The following is a 22,500-nucleotide window of genomic DNA, read 5'->3' as shown; positions in this document are numbered from 1 at the left end:
CTTCAGAACTTTATGATTTCACAACAGAAAGTGACTTACATAATGTTTATGCACATAGTGTTAGGAGCAGTTGGGTTGTCATTTAGTCTTGGTCCACAAAAGTTTGCATTCCTCAGACCATTAAAGAATCTTGTTTTTAGACTGCTCATCCCCTGCTGTATGCTATAAAAAATGTCAAATCGACCATGTTGACATATACAGCCTGTTAATGTCAATGCCAGATTAATGTCTATCTGAAACACAAAATACTTACTAAATATTTTAAACAAAGTACCAAAAGAGCAAATTTAACAATTAGAAGATGCAATTTCAGACATCAATGCATTATTCAAAGAATGATGAAAGGATATTATACTATTTATCTTCAAGGGATTTGTGAGATTAACAAAACAGCTGTTTTCTTATGTAAATCAACCTTACCTGAGACAGGGTGGAATCAGCACAAGCCTTTCTAGCATCCTAGAAGAAATGAAAAAAGGTGATTTAAAATAGTAAACTGATAACAGTACCACCTTATATATTAATTAGTATTTAAAAAGTATTATTTTGTGACGTTGTTTACAAAGACGAGATGAGGTAAAATATTCAGATAACCAAAACTTCATTTGAGAAACACACTCGAGTACTCTAAAGTACAGAAGCAGCTTGCTTATATATAAATGCTTTTTAAAGGCACTGATATACTTTTGGAGCATTAAGAGTAGCTTTACAGTATTTACTTAAAAATATTCTGCAATAGTTGTATACCAGATTTATACTCTGCTCCACTGCAGGGCAATTCCTCTCATATCATATTACCTGACTTTATTATTCACCTATAATGAAAATGTTATTATATAATTGATGTCATGCACTTACGAAAGTAGCTCTGCAGCATGTTTTATATTTACAATGAGAAACCTGGTATGAAATGAAGGATACAAGTATTAAATTAATAGAAAAAAAGCAGATGTCTTTTCTACAAGTAGGAATTTTAAAATAAAATTATGTTAAAAAAAAATTAGAGGAACACTACATCATCACAGTCAAACACCAAGTCAATTAAGCTTCTGCAAGACAACCTCCAAAAAGGCAATGGTTTTGCAGGTGGTGGCCACAGACAATTGCTCTCTCCTTATCCTTCCTGATTTTTCTCTAGTTTTTCATTTTGCTAGTGTTCTTGTCACTGCCTTCTTGTGGCGGCACTTATGGATGAGCCATCCTGGAGGAGCTGGACTACCTGTGGAACCTGAATCAGCTGCAGGTATTGCCTCTTGCTATCAGTAGTAACAAGGACACTAGCAAAATTAAAAATTTATGTTGCATTCTTCACTAATTGATGCAAAGGATGCAACAGTCATAATCATCCAAGCAATGCACAGTATAAGTTTTTAAGTGAGACAGCAGCAACAGAGGTCTTTTTTAGCGTGCCAGGTGCAAAGGTATAGGTAGAGTAGTTTTGCAGACTTTTTCTTGTGGTAGCACACTTTTTGTAAACCAAAAAATCCCAAGGCACACTATGATTCTACGAACCAAAAAAAACATTAAATCTCTTAGATGTGGTAAATTGTGCAAAAGGCGAAATAGGGGGTAGCAAAAAAAAAAAAGCAACTCAGAGATTCCCATTTGCTTTTCAAAATTCGCTGGCAATCACAGGGCTTCTCCAGGTAGTCCCATTCACCTCAACAGGTCTCGACCTCCTGAGGTCTGGTCTGGACCCAAGAACACTACATTGTTATATCCATGGCACACCTGTTCAAAAACACTTGTGCAGACTATAATTATCAAGTCGTTAATAGCGTCGATAGCATTAACAGAGTTTTAACACAACTTTTAATGTATGCCAATTGAAAAGATATATTTTTTCAATTAAATCAGTCTTTGGTAGTGCACTCAAAGTCAGCAGTCATTTTGATAGTTTAGTTTTACTTTGACACATCCGTGTCTCATATGCTAGAAAAGCGCAATATAAATGTAAAGAATTTTTTTTATGCCAATTTGAGAATTAATACATTGGCCTTGTTTTCTTATTGCCTTCTTTTCAACTTGCCTTTTAGGAAGGCATTCAAATTCAAGTTGTACCGCTCAAGTATTATTTTGAATTCCTTTGAATTGATTCTAAATTCATTTTGATTCAGTCTTTATATGATTTATGTATTAATTTCATAATTACATGATTAATCACATACATTTAAATATATTAATGTATTAATTTATTTGAAGAGCTTCCAAAAAGAGCCAAATTTTCCACACAGAACCATAAATTTCTATTTATTTTCTGCCTTTTTTTTGGAAACCTATCACTTAAGCAAAGCAAAGGAAATGAGAAGCATTCAGCTGCAGTGTTCTTGGACACTATTGGACTGGACGTTGCTTCCCTCCAGTAAACCCCAGGCAGTTTAAGATTAAGAGGCCTCAAATTTGTCTCAGGACAAACAATTACAGCTGTGATACAATCTAAAAAAGGGAAGACTGTGAAAGTACTAGTTTCTAAAAAGCATGATTTTAATAAGTCTAAGATATTAAAAGTTAAGACCTTTACAAAAATTTACTGGTGTGTGACACAAGAAACAATATTTATCTTTATACAGATACATAAACAACATAAAATTTCCTGCTGAATGTAGTGTTGTGTAACTGGAGACAAATTAAAGATTTGCAAAGAATAATTCATCACAAATGAGCATGGAAGGATACTATAACCAGGAAAAAAAAACTTTTTTCAAAATGGATACCTAATAAAATACGAAAAGAACCTACATTAAACAAAGTATATTTTATGTGCATATATAAACAGATTATTAAAACAAATCTAGTTGTAAAATTAATCCTTTAACTTAACCCTTGCAACACAAAACTAACCCAGTTTTGTGTTTGAAAAAGTAAAAGCACCTTAAATTTCATCTGTTCAACCCATAAAAACACTCTAAATGTCACCTGGTCTAAAAGTTAGGATCATTGGCACAACAGGTCGAGATGGTCATGTCAATAATATAGAACTGATTTGGGTGAAAAATTTGATGTACAAAGCACCTTAAACAGGGTGTCAAAACTGGGTCAATAAAATCCCGTAAGGCACAGCAATGAATCCACAAAGGAAGACACTACAAAGTTAACTTCCTTTAGTTATTCGTTTAGACGTGCAGTCAGAAAACTGATACTGTGCAGCCTTGTCCATGTTTCTACTGGTATCGTTAGGCAGATTTGTTCATTCTGGTGTTTTGAGTATTGTAATCTGCATCTGCTGCAGCTCTTTGTCACGTCAGCGATGGAGACATGTGTAACCATTTCATCTGAAAACTGGAGAATATAACTTAGCACCGATCGCTAAACTAAAGGCCACCCAGGATAAAACATCTACCCCTTGATATTTCTGATTTTTAGTAAGCTTTTCTAAAACTTTGCTATTTTTTCTATTATATTTTCTTCTGTTTGGTATTTTTATATATGAACAATTACAACATTGCATTTAAATTTACTATCCTTTGTCATTTATCTACAGCAATTAAAATAAGAGGGTGCATAGTGTGGGTCAAATTACAGCTTTCTTTTCCAAGCTGTTTATCGGGGCATTAAGGTCATTCCTCAATAGTAAGAGCAACTATGGTAAAAGCAAGACAGTTTGGAAAGTGGCATGTAACCAAAAGTTGTTTGTTAACTCTGCTGACAGTGAGTCCCTATGTAGAGAATCCTATGTGTAATGTTGCTGAATGATTGGCAATTGGCACAACTTAAGACTGTCTGGATAGCATCGCTACGTGTATGTGTGTGCATCTGTGTGTGTTAATCTTAAAGGATGAGAGTAAATGAACCCAAAAAAATTCCTGGTAAGTTGTTCTAACTTCACAATAATACAAATAATATAATAATACAGATATATAAACAGATATGAATGACCGATTAATTGATTTCAAATCGAAAATGCAATTTGAAACAATGCGATTAGCTAATCGTAATGCTTCATTTTAGGATATATATTATGCAGTGTGTCTGACCAACAGGCATTTTACTAGTGAAGCGCTTTGCAAAGCTGGAATATTTTGCAGATCAATTGTTGCACTTCACTTCTACAATTGGCCTTTTCGTTATTTTGAACTTTTTTTTCCTACATTAGCAAACCTAAAAAGCAAACGTCCTTTTTTGCCCCACAAGTCAGACCCATTTTTGTGGGCATGCCCATCCAAACAGACCACTACGGCCATCCTGTAATAACTATTTAAAATGAAAATACTGTATGTACCTGTAGATTCAAAAAGAACCAAATATGTGATTTTTTGATTGGATTGATAGATGCACCTTCTAGTGGGTGTGATCAAATCTCATACCCAAACTGGATAATCGGCGTAGACATTAACTCAGCATTACCTCCTAGAGAAGGTTGTGCGTAGATCCAAAGTCACCAATGCGGACGATTAATAATTACAAAGTATAGTGTATCAATTAAAAAAAAATAGCTTACAGATATTGCAAAATGCCAGACATTGCCCTAGCTCCGTAATTACATGACTACCTGGTATTTCACATCCTCATATTGGTAACAGAACTCAGTTATCAAACGGTGTGAGTGAAGGCACTGAATGGAATCGTACTAAACAGTTGCTAAGTTCATTCACTGTACATGACCTGGGCACGAACAAGGAGGGAGTTACATATGGGGGAACTTTTTACTTTGATCTCTTTCTGTGCATAGTTGTGTGTAGGCACACGTCATACAGCAGCCTCACTGTTTCTTTTGCTTTATACATTCATGGTGTCTGGCTTGGTGATACACTATTCTGACCTCTTGTTGCAAATCTTCTCTTCAAACCAGCGCTTGATTGAATCTCTGCTGTTCATTTTTTTTTTTTTTAAATCAGTGCTTTGTTTAAAAAAAGCACAATAGGATTTGCTCTATTTAAAATTAAAACAGGTGCAGTGCAGTGGGTGCCTCCAACATAAAAAGTCAGCCTTTCGTCTGCTTGCTCCTTTATTTCATTCACTATTCTCGTGCTGCTACAGTCTTGCTAACTAACTGGCCATTATTTGTTTTGATATTTTTCAGAACAGTGGGCCATAAATGGAGCCACGAATAGAGGCCTAAATCCTTACAAGTCACACGCACTGGCACTACACCTCATTACATCGTTATTAATATTTATTAACTGCTTTACTGGTGAGACTACAAAACATTAAGTGCTTATGACAATGTTGCTTGGGTCTCGTTAATAGCACCCAGCTGGTAACAACTATAAAGTAAGGCTGTGGTGGAGCCCAGAGGAAAACATTTTTTGCGAAAGTACAGGACGTGTCTGTAGGAAGAGTTGAGTGACTGGGGTGTGAGTGATAAGATTGTGCTTTCGTGTCAAACAGGCCATATGGTTTAAACTTCTAGCCTCCGTTAGTAGGCTGAAAACAAGAAAGTGGTGCTGATGCTTGCCTTCGATAGGGTGCAGCTGCATGAGATTTTAATGGCTCTTATTTTTAAACATTTGCTAGAGTACTACTTGGATTTTTTTTAATTTGGTGTTTGTTGTTCTTCTCTAAACTAAATGTAATGGCCAGCAGTGCTAACCTAAGTTTAAAAAAATTAGAATATTTCCTTGTTTATAATTTGAATGTCCAAACCTTATTTTTCACCTAACTTGACAGCTCTAGTACACAATGTTAATGTTGTGATGCTGAGCAAATTGACTCTCAAATTCCGGTATATACTAGCCACAGGGAGACTGCTTAGTGTTTGGGCAATGAAATCATATTGTCAGTGTGCAACATGCTGGTGTTATTGCCAAAAAATCTGTAAAGACCACAATGAGTGTTGAGAATGTAGGGATGTCAGTGAAGCAAGTATTATGGAGGCCTTCTGTTGTTTGGAGTGATTTTAAGATCTTAGTTGTTCTGCATTATATCCTTTAGTGACAGTCTTTGTATAAAAAAAAAAAAGTTTGAAAGTTAAATGCAAGTAAATGTTTTATTTTAAGGTGCAATATTTAGACATTTCATGTAACATTTACATTGAATTTTTCTATTATATTTAGTAATTACTTTACTTATACAGTGATGTGAAAAACTATTTGCCCCCTTGTTCAAAAATAACCTAACTGTGGTGTATCACACCTGAGTTCATTTTCCGTAGCCACCCCCAGGCCTGATTACTGCCACACCCGTTTCAATCAAGAAATCACTTAAATAGGAGGTGCCTGACACAGAGAAGTAGACCAAAAGCACCTCAAAAGCTAGACATCATGCCAAGATCCAAAGAAATTCAGGAACAAATGAGAACAGAAGTAATTGAGATCTATCAGTCTGGTAAAGGTTATAAAGCCATTTCTAAAGCTTTGGGACTCCAGCGAACCACAGTGAGAGCCATTATCCATAAATGGCAAAAACATGGAACAGTGGTGAACCTTCCCAGGTGTGGCCGGCCGACCAAAATTACGCCAAGAGCGCAGAGACGACTCATCCGAGAGGTCACAAAAGACCCCAGGACAACGTCTAAAGAACTGCAGGCCTCACTTGCCTCAATTAAGTTCAGTGTTCACGACTCCACTACAAGAAAGAGACTAAGCAAAAACTGCCTGCATGGCAGATTTCCAAGACGCAAACCACTGTTAAGCAAAAAGAACATTAGGGCTCATCTCAATTTTAATAAGAAACATCTCAATGATTGCCAAGACTTTTGGGAAAATACCATTATCCACAAATGGCAAAAACATGGAACAGTGGTGAACCTTCCCAGGAGTGGCTGGCCGACCAAAATTACCCCAAGAGCGCAGAGATGACTCATCCAAGAGGTCACAAAAGACCCCAGGACAACGTCTAAAGAACTGCAGGCCTCACTTGCCTCAATTAAGGTCAGTGTTCACGACTCCACCATAAGAAAGAGACTGGGTAAAAACGGTCTGCATGGCAGATTTCCAAGACGCAAACCACTGTTAAGCAAAAATAACATTAGGGCTCGTCTCAATTTTGCTAAGAAACATCTCAATGATTGCCAAGACTTTTGGGAAAATACCTTGTGGACTGATGAGACAAAAGTTGAACTTTTTGAAAGGCAAATGTCCCGTTACATCTGGCGTAAAAGGAACACAGCATTTCAGAAAAAGAACATCATACCAACAGTAAAATATGATGGTGGCAGTGTGATGGTCTGGGGTTGTTTTGCTGCTTCAGGACCTGGAAGGCTTGCTGTCATAGATGGAACCATGAATTCTACTGTCTACCAAAAAATCCTGAAGGAGAATGTCCGGCCATCTGTTTGTCAACTCAAGCTGAAGCGATCTTGGGTGCTGCAACAGGACAATGACCCAAAACACACCAGCAAATCCACCTCTGAATGGCTGAAGAAAAAAAAAATGAAGACTTTGGAGTGGCCTAGTCAAAGTCCGGACCTGAATCCAATTGAGATGCTATGGCATGACCTTAAAAAGGTGGTTCATGCTAGAAAACCCTCAAATAAAGCTGAATTACAACAATTCTGCAAAGATGAGTGGGCCAAAATTCCTCCAGAGCGCTGTAAAAGACTCATTGCAAGTTATCGCAAACGCTTGATTGCAGTTATTGCTGCTAAGGGTGGCCCAACCAGTTATTAGGTTCAGGGGGCAATTGCTTTTTCACACAGGGCCATGTAGGTTTGGATTTTTTTTTGATGATCAGAAACATTGTGTGTGACAAACATGCAAAAGAATAAGAAATCAGGAAGGGGGCAAATAGTTTTTCATACCACTGCATATCGTTTTATTGATTACAGATGGTACAATATTTACATACTATTCCTGAGCCACAAGTCATAGCTTTTAAGATAACTGTTCTAAGCTCTATGCTAATTAAAAATTCATGTCATATTTGAATTAGAATATAAAGCACTTCATATTTTGATGGTATTTCATGTGGTAATGCTCCATCATGTTTTAAATCTATTACACAGTGAATATTGAACTGAAAGACTTTAAAAATTATATCGCAAATCAAATCTTAATGACCGTATCTATCATAGAAATCGCAACTAAATATTTTCTCTAAATCATTCAGCCCTAGAAGTGGTACCTGCAATTTATTAATGAGATTCATAAATAGGCAACAGTGTACATTAACACTGTTACTTTATATGTATGTTGTGGTTGGCCACTTATTCAACAAATACCCCAAACACGCTTATTGCAACAAATAATACAATTTGTTCATATTAGGATAATAGACAACGGAAGCATTGTTTAACTTTTCTCTCGTAAAGAAAAGGCCACACCCTATTGGCAATGGGGTCTGGCTATGGACAGCTACAATCACAGACAGGTTGAAAGCAGTGAGCCGATAGATGAAGCAATGAGTTGGGATGTGAAAGGATTTTTTTTAAAAGGCAGGAGTGGACATCTTGCTTCTGACTGACTGGATGCACGTAAGCCCACATAACTGCCACTTCGATCAAACTTGGGTATCCAGGTGGTGCCTCTAAGACCTGTTTCTGAGTGTTAATGTAATTGGTCATCTTATCAGATAAGGTGCAGTGACTGCATTCTGATGAGGGGCCCCATCATGGAAACAAATCTAGTTGAGATTAAGAGTGTCTGGCACTGACTTGCTAAGACAAGACTTGAGCTCCTGGCAGATCAGAATGGATAATGTCAATTTGTCCTACAATTATGTCAGGTAAACGCCAGATTTAACAAACTTTACTAATTTGGGGACAAAAAGCTTCAGACCCAACACAGCAGTTAACCCTCTCACCAACAGCTGTCAATTTAAACAAGACACAACTGAATCTGACACCTTAGTAAAATTCCAAAAGTGAAATGCAAAGACAAGCTTAAAAAAAAATCAAGGAAATCCAGAAAATCTCGAAAAAGCAAAAGAACACCTAACTGCTTCTTTGTTCTGTGTTTATCTACCTTGTCCACACTATCTTTTCTTAAGTCAATGCTGTACATAAGCAGTTACCGTATTTCTATCATATTTATGTTTGTCAACTAAATATATTGTTCAGTTTCTTAATAAATTGTGTGCTTCAGTTACCTTGATGAAATTCTACAGGCCCATCTACAGAAAATTGCAAGGAAAATAAAATGGAACTCCTACTGTGTTTCCCCGAAAATAAGACCTACTAAGAAAATAAGCCTTAGAATGATTTTCAGGCTGCTCTGTAATATAAACTCTATCCCAAAAATAAGCCCTAGTCAAGATCATCAGCTGAAAAGTAAGACGCCTAAGGCCAGGTTTATACTTCATGCAATGCGACACGTGTGCCTGAAACCTCTATTAAATTTCGAAGACACCTTGCCAAAATATCTCTGAAAAGGATGTTTAATGATTACATCCATCAATTCGGGGATGCGCCCATTCCAGCAGCATCGGCGCAAGACAAACAAAATCTCTGGACGGGGCATCAGCTCATCGCAAGGTGAACACAAGCACACACATACACTGGTGTCATTGTAGCTTCACCAAATCCCCAAACCTTCAAGTCTTTGGATGGAAAACTGAGCACACTATGGAAACCCACCAGGAAAACATGCATCAAGCTATCAATTACTTAATGAACTGACAGAACTTGTAATTTTGCTCGCTCAAACTAATGCAAAACTAAAATGAATAAAACAAAAATATGGTTCAATACCTTATGTGGTGTTTTTTTCACAGTGTTTATTACATAGAGCTACAATGTCTGATGTTCAACAATGCAATTAAACATTTATCACAACTGCATTACACAGATATAAACAAGTCCAAAGACTCTTATTTTACTTCTTTTTTTTTTTAGTTTATAAATCACTTTTTAATGATGTGTGTTAGTTATCCCATGTAGTTGTGAAAGAACTATTACTTTGAAGAAGGTTAACTCAGGCTAGTGGTAAATAATGTTCAGGTATGATGTACCTAGGCTAATGACATGTCATTTTACCTTCTTTTGTTTAAACAGCAAGTCATTTTATCTGGAGAGTTGAATAGAAATAACATTCTTAAAATGTGTTCAGACTTCTTCCCCAAATCATCCCTCCAAACTCCACCAAACCCACAAAGTAATGGGTGATTATTGTATTCTATTTGTTATAGCCTGTAACAATGAAAATAGCCTACAGATAAATACATCAAACTGGTCTGTCATACAGGTAAACGGTAAAGTATTATGAAACTGTTTTTCTGAAAGTAGGTTAGCATTAGTTAGTCTTAGTTTCAGAAAACATCACCCATAAAGCAATGAGATAACTGGAAAGAAAAAAAGCGTATATTTTCCAACCCACTTAACCAGTTCAGGGGGCACTCAAACAACCACACACACATTCTAGTATTGTTTTTACAATTAAACTAACAAGCACACAGGAGGAAAACAGGAGTACTGGGGGGGATAAACTCATGTAAATTCCACATTAGCATATGAAAGAAAAAAAAATCACAGTTAAAAATACTAACATACATCGCATAATAGCTTTATACAATACTTCAATGACTCAAAGTATTTTAAAATGGTCACTAGTTAAAAAATTTTAAAAATTAGGCTACTTACTTGAAAAAATACATTTGGACTTTCTAGTCATTTTGATTTTCCAGAATAACTGTAATTCATTTAATTACAATTGGTTGGTATAATTTAGCAGGGATGAATGCCATTTAAATATACATACTGTGTGTTTCAGTCTGTGGACGTATGAAGGTATTTAGAAGCAATTCTGAAAAGTATGAGGATCAGTACTGGAAGATTAAGACTCGGAAAACTGAGGGTTTTCAGGAAGATTCATATTTTTTTCTTAGTTTGTTCATGAGTAACAGTTTAAAAAATAAAGTAAAATTAAGATTGCATTTTGGTAGCTTTGTGAGAGTCAAAACACTTAACTGTGAAGAAAAAGGTAATGTTTACGTCTTTGCTTTCTCTGCATTCCTTTAGGCAGGATGATGGAACAAGTCTGGGAAAATTAAAGGGTAAGGGGTTGGCTAGTATGTTTAATTCAAAGCTATGTGAAATGGATTGCAAAGTGTTAGTTTAGCAAAAATTTTGTTTAGCTGTTTAAGAGCATTTACAGTTCTGATTTTGTGTTGACAGACAAAAAATATTCAATGACGTGTAGAAAACTTGAAAAACTGTACAGATTTAATTGGATTTAAAAAGAAATGTGACAGTCTAGCCTTTAACTAAAAACAAATACTTGTCTTAAAAAAAGAATGTATGAAAAATAATATTGTATTGCTAATGTGAGAATCTAGAGAAAAGTCAGTGTTTTTCTTTTTTTTTACTTTTCCATAACTACATTTTATTTAAAAAAAAACTTTTGTTAAAAAAAACACAAAAAACAAACTTATATAACTAGATACTATCCTATGTTTTATCATCCTGAATTACTCATTTGTCAATCTTTGAATGTCAGCAACCAATAAATTGCATTTAAACAAATAACTTCATCATGCAGAAAAGACTGCTGTATTAACAATACTCTAATTTCATTTCAATCTGATATTATGATAGGCACAGTGACCATATTATACACTTAGTTTGGATATGATTTCTTAAAGTCATGCAAAACCAATACCTCACTGTACTCAATGTTAAAGTCAAGTTTATTAAGGCAAAAAAAAAAAAAAAATCACATACTCTGATCTGGTTCTTCAGCTGTTCAGCCTCTTGGCGTAATTGGTCAAGTTCACTCATTTTTTCCGTGTTAAACGGGGCTTAATGTTTCTGACCGGGACACTCACAGATCTGGCAAGGGGGGGAAAAAATGCAATATTAATTGCTCTGTTTACAATTAATTTATAAAAAATGCATAATATGAAAAAAGGCTAAACAAACTTTATTAAAACAGAATTCAGATGAATGACATACTTTCAGCTGTTAAACCACCATATTTTATACATGAAAATCTCATTCACAAATATTAACTGAACTGAGCAAATTATTCTATTTCACATCTGCCAATAATACCTAACTCTAACTTTCACCACAATGCAAATGTGTTCCACAAAATAACTACACTACAGTCATGGCTCAGAACTTAGCAAAAACAAAACACATTCTACATGTGTTAGAATGACTACTTCAAATTTACCACAATTGATCTCCATATTACTGGATCATAGTCACCATGAAATCTACAGGTGTTTAAAAACAATAAGTAATTAGCATACCTTCCTTAATCAACTATACAAAAGACAGCAGCATCACAATGAAGATGCTTCAGAATTTGCTTCTGTTTACAAGCTTCAATACTCTGCAAGACACAATCCAAATAATTCCTGCTAACTCTGGTATTAGACACAAAGCCAAAGCTGGGTGCGTCAGCTTCTCAACCAAATCCATTTAATTCAAAGAATGCTGATGATCCAAAAAATGATCTGTATGACCTCAATCCTTATTGTGTTTTTAAAAATATTTTTAATACATGTACATGAGAACATTCACACTTCTCCTCTGAAGACTTCCAGGCCGTATATGTTTAAACATAAAGATATTTTCTTAAACAACCTTGGGGATTACAACCTTGATACTATTGCTAAAAAGGATAGTGCTATATCAATATTTCTTAATGTGGACTCAAATTGAGAACTGCACCGATTTGTATTTTGTTATAAGTTTTAATAACAAATAAGTTGAAAGGCTGGCACCAGACCTCTTTTCCTCTCAAGTGTTACTGTTGATACTATTTAACATAGCATTAACTACACAACCTTGAGAATTTTGTTGGGACTAGCAGGCACAATAATATTCTTAATTGATTTACTTTATACATGCATATGTCAGAACACAGTATTTTCATAATCTTTTCTGCAGTAACATGTGGGTTCGCTGCTGTAACAAGTTTCATAGTCTCTACATATGGTACAATTAAGAGGAAAAACTCAAACTATTAGCTTGCATTTGCAAGCTGATTACATGTACCTGTAAGTATAATTCACAGTGCTGTGAAAAAGTATTTGCCCCTTCCTGATTTCCTTTTTTTGCATGTTTGTCACACTTAAATGTTTTAGATCATCAATTTTAAATATTAGACAAAGATAACCCAAGTAATCACAAAAAGCTGTTTTATAAGTGATGCTTTTACTAATTAAGGAAAAAAAAACTATCCAAACCTAGTTGAAACTATATGAAAAAGTAATTGCCCTGCCTTGTTAAATCAAGATGCAACTGTGGTTAATCACAGTTTTTGAAAAGCTAAGTTCAATTTTACTAGCCGCACCCAGGCCGGATTACTGCCAGACCTGTTGAATCAAGAGATCACTTAAATAGAATCTGTCTGGCAAAGTGAAGTAGGCCAAAAGATCCAAAAAAGGAAGACATCATTTCACAATCTAAAGAAATTCAGGAAAAGATGAGAAATAAAGAAATTGACATCTATCAGTTTGGAACAGGTTACAAAGCCATTTCTAATGGTAAGAGCTATTATCCACAAATGGAGAAAACATGGAACAGTGGAGAATGTCCCTGGAGTGGCCAGCCTCAAAAATTACCCCAAGAGTACAGCAACGACTCATCCAAGAGGTCACAAAAGGACCCAGAACAACATCTAAAGAACTGCAGGCCTCACATGCCTCAGTTAAGGTCAGCGTTCATGATTTAACCATAAGAGAGAGACTGGGCAAGAACGACATGGATGGACATGATGAGTTCCAAGGTGAAAACCAGTACTGACCAAAAAGAACATCAAGGCGGATCTCACTTTTGCCAAAAAACATCTTGATGATCTTCAAGACTTTTGGGAAAATATTCCGTGGACTGACGAAACAAAAGTTGAACTTTTTTGATGGTGTGCGTCCTGTTACATCATGGCATAAAATTAACACAGAATTTCAGAAAATTAACATAATACCAACAGTCAAACATGTTGGTGGTAGTGTGATGGTCTGGGGCTACTTTACTGCTTCAGGACCTTGTTTGACTTGCTGTGTTTGATGGAACCATGAATTCTGCTCTATACCAAAAAATCCTGAAGGAGAATGTCCAGCAATCAGTTCATGACCTCAAGCTAAAGCACACTTCGGTTCTGCAGCAGGACACTGATCCAAAACACACCAGCAAGCCCACCTCTGAATGGCTTAAAAAAAACAAAGTGAAAGTTTTGGAGTAGCCTAGTCAAAGTTCCGACTTGATTCCAATTGAGATGCTGTGGCATGACCTTAAAGTGGTTCATGCTCGGAAACCCTCCAATGTGGCTTTATTAAAACAATTCTGCAAAGAAGAGTGGGCCAAAATTCCATTCCTCCATAGCGATGTGAAAGAATCATTGCCAGTCATCGCAAACGCTTGATTGTAGTTGTTGCTGCTAAGGGTGGCACAACCAGTTACTAGGTTTAGGGGGCATTTACTTTTTCACATATGACCTTACAGGTTTGGATAGTGTTTTTTTTTTCCTTAATAAATAAAATCATCACTTAAAAACTGCATTTTGTGCTTACTTGGGTTATCTTTGTCAAATATTTAAATTTGTTTGATGATCTAAAACATCTGCTAAGTGTAACGAACATGTTTTAAAAAAAAAAAAAAAAAAAAAAAGGAAGGGGGCAAATACTTTTTCACAGCACTGTAAACCAAATAACACTAATTTAATGCTTTAATAATCTACTGTTTTAACTTAAAGAATTTTGTGTTAACATTAAAAAAAAAATCTTCTGGTAGTTAGTAACTACACAATACAGCAATAATGAACACTTTTAAGAGTTTAATTTTAACTTAGTTGAATGCAAAATTTAACCCTCAGTCATCACATTGCTGTGCTGAAAGTCCTGTTTTCATCAGATTAATAATATAATATTAAGGCATGAAACCTGCTACTTGCCTCCTGAAATCCAGTGGCAACAAAACCAGTAAAAAGCTTAATGGATATTCTTGCGGCACCTATTCTTAATATTACCAACAGGTCATTATTGAATGGCACAGTTCCCAATGCCACAAGTTTCATTTTAAAAAAATACACTACTTAAAAAGTCAGACATAGATCCACATACACTTAGTAATATTACAGACCCATTTCAAATTTACCCTTTCTCTCTAAAATACTTGGAAAAAGTAGTTGCCGATCAGCATCAATCACACCTTATACTTCACAATTTATTTAAGAAATTCAAATCTGTCCTCCGCACTGGTCATAGTACAGAAACGTACAGTGCATCCGGAAAGTATTCACAGCGCCTCACTTTTTCCACATTTTGTTATGTTACAGCCTTATTCCAAAATGGATTAAATTCATTTTTTCCTCAGAATTCTACACACAACACCCCAGAATGACAACATCAAAAAGGTTTACTTGAGGTTTTTGCAAATTTATTAAAAATAAAAAAACTGAAAAATCACATGTACATAAGTATTCACAGCCTTTGCTCAATACTTTGTCGACGCACCTTTGGCAGCAATTACAGCCTCAAGTCTTTTTGAATATGATGCCACAAGTTTGGCACACCTATCCTTGGCCAGTTTCGCCAATTCCTCTTTGCAGCACCTCTCAAGCTCCATCAGGTTGAATGGGAAGCGTCGGTGCACAGCCATTTTAAGATCTCTCCAGAGATGTTCAATCGGATTCAGGTCTGGGCTCTGGCTGGGCCACTCAAGGATATTCACAGAGTTGTCCTGAAGCCACTCCTTTGATATCTTGGCTGTGTGCTTAGGGTTGTTGACCTGCTTAAAGATGAACCATCGCCCAAGTCTGTGGTGAAGAGCGCTCTGGAGCAGGTTTTCATCTAGGATGTCCCTATACGTTGCTGCAGTCAGAAGTCTACAGACAATTCTTTTGATTTCATGCTTGGTTTGTGCTCTGACATGAACTGTATACTGTGGTACCTTATATAGTCAGGTATGGGCCTTTCCAAATCATGTCCAATTAACTGAATTTATCACAGGTGGACTCCAATTAAGCTGCAGAAACATCTCAAGGATGATCAGGGGAAACAGGATGCACCCGAGCTCAATTTTGAGCTTCATGGCAAAGGCTGTGAATACTTATGTACATGTGCTTTCTCAATTTTTTTATTTTTAATAAATTTGCAAAAAATCTCAAGTAAACTTTTTTTCACGTGTCATTATGGGGTGTTGTGTGTAGAATTCTGAGGAAAAAAATTAATTTAATCCATTTTGGAATAAGTCTGTAACATAGTAAATGCGAACATTAATTTTATTTTAATTCTTTTCATTTTTATTACTATTTAATTTAATATTGTTTCTTTGTATCAGTATACTGCTGCTGGATTATGTGAATTTCCCCTTGGGATTAATAAAGTATCTATCTATCTAACAAAATGTGGAAAAAGTGATGGGCTGTGAATACTTTCCAGATGCACTATGTTGAAAACCACATTCTAACCTTCCCTGACAAAGGAAATTCCATTGTAATCATGTCACTAGATTTAAGTGCAGTGTTTGATACCACTGACCATTCTATTTTAACTCGCATTGGGCTTACAGGCAATATCTTTGTCTGGTTTAGTTCTTATTTATCAAAGCGATTCTAGTACATACAGAAATATTAAGACAGTGCTCCATTGTACACAGAAATGAGATATGGTGTCCCGCAGGGCTCAGTAATGAGACCTTTGCTGTTTCACTTTGCATGATTCCACTGGGAACCATCATTAGAAAACCTATGCTAATTTTCACTCATACACAGATGACACCCAGTTACACTTTTCCTTTAGGCTAAATAGCATTTCTCCAAAGTTGTCCTTAATTAAAGTGTTAGTGGAGTGGAGGGATGAGAACTACTTAACTATGAACAAAGATAATACAGAAATGTTAATTATTGGAGGGAATGATGCTGATAGCAACAATATTTTGTCATTATTTAACTAATTACCATTACTTTTACTGAATCAGCCTGCAACTTAGGCGTTATCTTAGAAATTAGCATGTCAGTAAAAGCGCACATTACAAAACTATCCAAAACATTTTTTTTCCATCTCACAAATGTTGGAAAATTAAGGTGCAGGATTCTGAAAAATTACTTCATTTATTTCTAGTAGAACAGACTACTGCAATGTGGTATTCATGAATGCTCAAAACATTCTTTATACAGCTTTCAGTTAAGTCAAAATGCTCCTACAAGTATTATTACAAGAACAAGAAAATATAAACACTTGACTCTAGCTCTAAGTCTTTACACTAGCTCCTGGTTACGTTTAGGACACATTTTAAAATCCTTCTTTTAACATATAAAGCTGTAAATGGAAAAAGACCCTGCTTATTTATCTGAACTTACCATTACTTACTTACAAACAAGAGAGTGCATTAAGATCTCAAGATGCCGGTCTGCTTTCAGCTCCAAAGATTACTAAAATAACAGTGGGATGTTGAGCTTTTAGTTAGAGCCTCAAAACTGTGGAATGGTCTGCCTGCTATTACAAGAGGTACTCTTTTAGTCTCAACTTTTAAATCCAGGCTGAATATCTGTACTTCAGTTTAACATACGCCAAGTAGAGCTGCTGATTAACTGTGCATACTGCATATCTGTTAGTCATAAGTACTAAAATATAAGTAATATAGTATTTTTAAACTATTGCTAATCCTCACCCATTTTGTTTCTCCTCCTCAAGTTGTTTACCTACCTATGGAAAAGTTCTCAGATAAAACAACAATAGAATCATGGGTTTGACAGGTCCCATCATCAGATATTCTGAACCAGCACTGATTCAGCTGTAGAATGGCCAGTACAAGGGAGACAGCTAGCTGGTCAAGGTCTCTAGGCCTCTGTCTGTTTTGTCTGCTTCATTTTCTACAATCTGGAAGTGGTTTTACAGTAAGCCGATGGACAGATAGTCGTTTTCTGTTTATTTTAATAGTTTCTATTTTGTTTTGATGTATTTGAACAAATCTGTATTCTCAAATCTGAATTTAGTGAGTGGTATAATCTATTCTTGCATTCTGCCTTGTAGTTTGTACTATTGTATTACATTTCTGAGGTGGCAATGATCGATTGGCAATCTAGTGTTGTGAAGAAGATTACTTGTGCTCGGTTTTATAATATTTACTCTTTTTTGACACTCACTGCAGACCCAACCTACCTGGAAGAGGGTCTCTCTCTGAATTGCTTTTCCCATTGGAGATGGGGTGGAGGTTCTGGTCTTCTTAGGGAGTCAAGGATTGGGGCTGTCAAAATAGGGCATTTTAAATCCCATTGAGGCATTTCTTGTGTGATTTATGGCTATATATTATCAGGTATGTCCCACACACTTAGTAAAAAACAATCAAAAATATGCCTTGAGAATCCACACATTCACTTCATAATATAGCTTAGTCTCTCAGGGCCAGATGTGATTTCCAAACAAGAATAAATGTCTGGGGCAACCCATTAAAAGTTTGTAATGAATAGTGGTGAGATCCTGCACTGCAAAGGCTATACCCTAAAGGACTTCTTCCTAAACACCTGCCCCAAATTCCAAAGTCTCTGAAGAGTAAACCACCGGGGTTCAGTAGGAGATCAAAAGAAGGTGAATGTAAGATGACGCTGAGAGAAAATAAAAGCTAAAATTTCTGTTATTAGTTCAAGAGCAAAAAGTTAATGAAGCTTATTTATTTATACATTTTAACAACCGCTAAGACAGAACAGATGAGAAGTGTTTGCTACGATATCTGTCATTTTGCCTTCTGCATTACTATACATTATAACAGCAAACAGAGTCTAGATAAGTACTGAGATCTGGATTGTACCATGTGTTAAACGCTGTGGCTATTCTGGCATGGCATTTTTGCATTTAAAATTAGACAGGAATGTTAACTTCCTGTGGATCTTCATTCAGATGTGCCGTTTAACGTTATGACCTCCTACATCCATCTACTGTGTCTGTAGGCAGATATCTTGATTTTAGTTTGTTGAGTACTAAATCTGCATCATCTGTAGCTCTTCATTATTAACTCTTAATGGACATTCTTTTCACTTTCTTTGACAGGATGTGACATCATTCAAATCAAATGCATATTTTGCAATTCATATCTCTCTATTACAAAAAAAAAAACTTGGGGAGGGAGACTAAGGAGACGAGACGTGATCTTCTTGGAAGACAATTCGAAGTCCTTGCTCCCAGCTCTTAAAACAATGACAAGTGACAAGCAAAAACACGCAGCTCGCCAGCAGTAAAAAGCCAGCAGATGATCCGACCGCTTCTCCTTGCGTGCGGTCAGCCACCTAACCCCCCAAAACCCCCCACAACACAAGCAACAGAGACGTGAAGTAGCAGAAGGACAGCTGTTTGAAATGATTGGGCAGCGTGACAAGCAGAACAGGCAGCTCGCCAGCAGATGATCCGACCGCTTTTCCATAGCGTGTGTTCAATTTAATTTTTTTCCCCATGCATGAGTGGATGTTAATCACACTTTTCACTGCAATTACTGCAGTAGACTAGCTAAGAATAACCTATTCCACTGTCATGAGCATTGTACAAAAAAATTTTTATGTGCACACAGGTATTAATACAGGATTGCATTTCCCAATAAAGTGATAGTTTTCAAGGGGGTGGCACTAATGAGGAATCACACTGCATGACAGATGCAGTCAAAATATAGAGCCTTTTTATTGAATTAATTTTGCGAACAACTTAAACTATAATTTTGATAACATATTTTCAACGATCCAAAGAGGCATTTAGACTTAGTAAAATATCCACAGATGATTGTCAAAAGTTGTATTGCACTGAGCATGTCTTAGAAAAGGAATAGTAATTTTTTTTGTAAACCAACTACACTTTCTATTAATGTTAATCTCTGTCCACTGACACGTTAAAGTCACTTTTTAAACAACTTCACCATCATTAAACTACATAATATTTAAACTAATAAATAATAACAATAAAATAAATAATAGTGCAACTTCCAGTAATGATACTATTACTTTAAGCCCAGGTGCATTACACAGTATTCACCAAATAAAAATAAAAGAAAATAGAAGTGCAACTTGGTGATGACATCTTTACCAACTGAACCATCATTTAAGCAAATTGCATTAATATGGACCTTGCTTCGATCTAAACTATATACATAAATGATAAAATTGCAACTTGCATTTAAAATGCTATTTGTGGTAAACCCTACGGAATTGTATTAGGGAAATGGTGAAGAAAAAAAATATGGACACAGGGAAGAAAAAAACAAACTATACTTCAAGAACAAAGTCGACATGTTGACTTTATTCTCGACATTTCCACTTTATTCTCATAGTTTATTTTATAATTAAAGTAGAATTTTGCAAACTAAACTTCATCCTAAAATCAATGTTTAATTTACTAGATTTTCTCAAACCCCGTCATAAGTAAATGTAGCACATTAAATGTTTTGTGTTAACTGTTCCCCATGCCCCCACATGATTAAAACATGCTTTAATGCATTTCATAATGAAAATTATATCTAGTATTTATCTTTGCATTCTAAATGTTCAGGGAGCAGAAAAATCATGAAGTGAATGTATTGTGTGCAGCAATTACTGTGCCGGTGCCTCTTCACTACAAGAGGAAGTCAGTTTAAGAAGCATGTACCGATTTAACATGGCTCAGGGAACACTTAACACAAAGCATTTAATCTATACTAATAAAAGGCAAAGCACTGACTGACTGACTGACTGACTGCCTCACCACTAATTCTCCAACTTCCCGTGTAGGTAGAAGGCTGAAATTTGGAAGGCTCATTACTTATGGCTTACTTGCAAAAGTTGGGCAGGTTTCATTTCGAAATTCTATGCGCAACGGTCATAACTGGAACCTACTTACATACATATATACGGCCATAGCCTGCAGCTCGGTCGCCGTGTGAGGCGGAGTTGCGTCCCTCATCGTCACGCCTCCCACGTAATTGAATGCCTGCACATATAAGGCTGTCCGTCAGCAACAATCCAATAGACATGTTAACACTAAATATTCACGGGTGAAGGACTATGCTTATGCAAACGAAGATGAAATGTTCAGGGATAGACTAGTGTTTGGCACAAAATCGGAGAAAGTTCGAGAGAAACCTTTAAGGGCCAGGTCTTAGCTAACATTAAATAAAGCCGTGGACATCGCAACATCGCACGAGATAGCACAAGCACAGCTGAGAACCTTTGATGCATGTACTCCGAGCGACTCACGTGAACTGACTTTGCAGGACTGGGAATGGTAAACCCGTGCATGCAGTGTGTGATGTCTCAGATAAAGAGAAAGACAAGCTGTTTATTGATGCAGTAAGAAAGGAACAACCCTCTGAATCTGAACAATCCTTTGTAAACATATCAATAGGAAAGCAAGGTGTAAAGCTTAAGTTTAAATTAAGTTAATAGACACGCTGCCACAAAATATTTGCAGGCAAATCCACAACTTAATACCGGGAATGCCTGTTAAACATCTTCACAAGTATCAATTTGGGTAGTGAACACTTCGATGAATGAAACCTGTTATCTTTACTACGGCTGACAAACACAGAATATAACTTGAACACAACACATCCTCCAAATACAAACCGATTGAAAGAAATAATGATAATCAAATCATGACAGCAACACTCATAACAGTGACAAAACAATTACATTAACAATCATGTTACGTTATTTTTAAAATGTTTCCTTTAATTTTTCATAACTTATTTAACACATTACTTCTCCGCTACGAAGCCCAGGTATTTTACTAGTGTGCTATATAACTTATGATTGAGTTTGAGAAAATCTAGTAAACTAAATATTCGTTTTACGATGAAGTTTAGTTTACGATGTTTGACTTTATTCTCTCCTTATGTCAAGATTAAAGTAGAAATATCGAGAATAAAGTCAACATGTCGTCACACTGTTTACACAGTACCCAAGTACATTACACTGTATTGAAAAAAAAAATAAAACAAGTACAACTTGGCTTGCAGTATTATCCAGTAGTATAGAAACATATACATACACATATTGTTTTTCAACCACCACACGTTTATTTACAACTATTTACAACAATTATAAATGGTCACTCAGACCCAGTTCGTGCACAATACCCCAAACACACAGTCCTGGTCACAAATGCCACTTCTTCAGGCCGCCTCCACACCTCTCGTGCCTCGTCCTGCTTCTACCCAACTCCAGCTTCGAATGAAGGGATACACTCCCCAGATGAGCTCCAGGTGCTTCTGACACACCCCCGCTGGCCACGCCTACGTGTGGCGGAAGTGTCGGCTGCTCTCCCGGCAGCTCCCCGAGTGTCCTCTTAATTCTTCCCCCCCCAGCACTTCCTGGTGTGGCGGAAGTGCTGAGGTAACAGGTCCCCAAGGCATTGGGGCGCCTCCTGGCAGTGACCATGGGCCCCTACAGGGTGGGGGCTTCTATACCCTCAACCCGTGGCCCCCAGAGCAACCAGGAAGGCAGCCCCCAAGTGATCCAGGGAGGGCGCAGACCCACATCCGGTCCCTCACGGTGTCCCGGCCGGGTCATTGCCCATGGCATCCCTGACAGTATACAGTGGTGTGAAAAACTATTTGCCCCCTTCCTGATTTCTTATTCTTTTGCATGTTTGTCACACAAAATGTTTCTGATCATCAAACACATTTAACCATTAGTCAAATATAACACAAGTAAACACAAAATGCAGTTTTTAAATGATGGTTTTATTATTTAGTGAGAAAAAAAATCCAAACCTACATGGCCT

The 22,500-nt window shown here is 36.4% G+C and overlaps 1 protein-coding gene across 1 annotated transcript in view; it reads right to left on the bottom strand.

The window, feature by feature from the left end:
• The window catches only part of gnb1a (guanine nucleotide binding protein (G protein), beta polypeptide 1a), a 231,592-nt gene that overhangs the window by 140,189 nt on the left and 68,903 nt on the right, over window positions 1–22,500 (bottom strand). Inside the window, exons 2-3 of the mRNA XM_039756024.1 lie at window positions 11,534–11,641; window positions 421–459 (exon numbers count right to left, since the gene is read on the bottom strand). Coding sequence (XP_039611958.1) covers window positions 421–459; window positions 11,534–11,590 — 96 coding nt within the window. The 5' untranslated portion in view covers window positions 11,591–11,641. The remainder of the gene's footprint in view (window positions 1–420; window positions 460–11,533; window positions 11,642–22,500) is intronic.

This window comes from Polypterus senegalus, chromosome 6 (assembly GCF_016835505.1).
Source record: "Polypterus senegalus isolate Bchr_013 chromosome 6, ASM1683550v1, whole genome shotgun sequence".
Taxonomy (NCBI): Eukaryota; Metazoa; Chordata; class Cladistia; order Polypteriformes; family Polypteridae; genus Polypterus; species Polypterus senegalus.
This window is presented reverse-complemented; position numbering and strand designations above follow the sequence as displayed.